This window comes from Sinocyclocheilus grahami, unplaced genomic scaffold (genome assembly GCF_001515645.1).
Source record: "Sinocyclocheilus grahami isolate Dianchi unplaced genomic scaffold, SAMN03320097.WGS_v1.1 scaffold6882.1, whole genome shotgun sequence".
Lineage (NCBI taxonomy): Eukaryota > Metazoa > Chordata > Actinopteri > Cypriniformes > Cyprinidae > Sinocyclocheilus > Sinocyclocheilus grahami.
The window spans coordinates 24,754-26,334 of NW_015511127.1; the positions used below are offsets into that span (position 1 = coordinate 24,754).

Below are 1,581 nucleotides of genomic sequence, written 5' to 3' on the forward strand. Positions count from 1 at the left end.
TTTTTTAAGAAATTGATGCTTTATTATTATATAAGAAATGTTCTTGAGCACCAAATGAGCATCTTAGAATAATTCCTGAAGGATCATGTGACACTGAAGACCAGTTTTATTTTAGTACCATTGAGATTCTATTACCGTTTTTGTTAATATTTTGAATTAGATTTAATTTGATATTTTCAGATTGATTTTGTTTTAGTAATTTTTTTGTAATTTTGTTGTGTTTTGCCATTTTATTGGTTTTTGTTGTACTGTATGTCTATATATTTTTATTAATTTATATTTCATAGTTTTAGTTATTTTATACATCAAGTTAAACTAAATTAAAATGAGAAATGTTGTCTTGGAAACTAGCTGAAAAAAAATACAGTATATATATATATATTTTTTTTTTACTTTAATAACCCCGCTAAAGACTACAAGAAATGCTTGCTCAAAAATTTAGCTTTGCCATCACAGGAATAAATAACTTTTTACATGTTTAAATATTATTAGATTAAAATAATGTTTCACAATATTACTGCTTTTACTGTATTTTTGCTCTAATAAATGGAGCCGTTATAAGCACAATAGACTTCTTTCAAAAACAAAAGAAGCGTTTATCTGACCAAATCAAAAGTTAGAAAGCAGTAAGTGCAAAATGTGAGGGCAGAAATCCATACCTGGTTGATCACAGTTGGCATGCACTGTGCCAGGCATTGTCCTGGTGCCCACTCTCTCCTGCCCTCTACTGTCCACACACCAGCAGTGTCCAGTGGAGCCCAGGCACTGCAGGGGTTTGTACTGCCCTTTCTCATCACACTGAGGAATAAAGGCCTCCAGGCCTGGGTAGATGCTTAGACTCTCCTGCAAACTTTCTCTGTGGTGTTGGCACACAGTTAAGGGCGGTTTGCGCTTTTCTAGCATTGAAAAATATAGAGGAACAGTGAACATTTAAATACATTACATTATCAGTATTCACTAAATGGCATGATGTGTCCTGGAACAAAGGTGGTTGTTTCAGGAACATGTTCTACTTGTTTCTTATGAATTATTAAACAACTCATTTGTGTTTGACTGATTTATAATACGCTGCTGAACATAATATTTGACTCGATTGCCGGACTTCTTCTGTGTTTTAAACAAAGAGAACAGTCTGTTACTGAGCTGATGGACAGAAAGCGTTGTGTGTTTCTAGATAAATGTTGTGGTTTACGTGGTGGTTGGCAGAGGAAGCCGTCGCCCTTGTATTCAGGCCAGCACTGGCAGTGGAAAGAGCCCTGGGTGTTGAAGCAGGAAGCAAACGGATGACAGAGCTGCAGAAAACACTCATCAATATCTGTAAAATAAGAGAATGATGGACCTCCTATGAAATAGAACTCTCAAATGTGTAGCACATGTGTGGTTGCATAAATTACACTTGTGATTGAAGAGCGTTAGTGGTCCTCATGCATGAAATGTTTAACAAATGTCTGCATTGAATGACCATGATTCATGAATGACTGTAAATTGGGCATTAAAATGAATTCTTACATAAATTGTGCAAATGAGCTGAAGTTATGTACGTATGTCTTTTTTTTACAAATTATATACACAGACTTTTAT

The 1,581-nt window shown here is 34.7% G+C and overlaps 1 protein-coding gene across 1 annotated transcript in view; it reads right to left on the reverse strand.

The window, feature by feature from the left end:
- Window positions 1-1,315, reverse strand: part of LOC107577694 (nidogen-2-like) — a gene marked incomplete at its 5' end in the record, with an annotated part of 8,194 nt that extends 6,879 nt beyond the window's left edge. Inside the window, 2 exons of the mRNA XM_016263743.1 lie at window positions 648-896; window positions 1,193-1,315. Of these exons, the coding sequence (XP_016119229.1) occupies window positions 648-896; window positions 1,193-1,315 (372 nt within the window). The remainder of the gene's footprint in view (window positions 1-647; window positions 897-1,192) is intronic.
- Window positions 1,316-1,581: the final 266 nt, after the last annotated feature.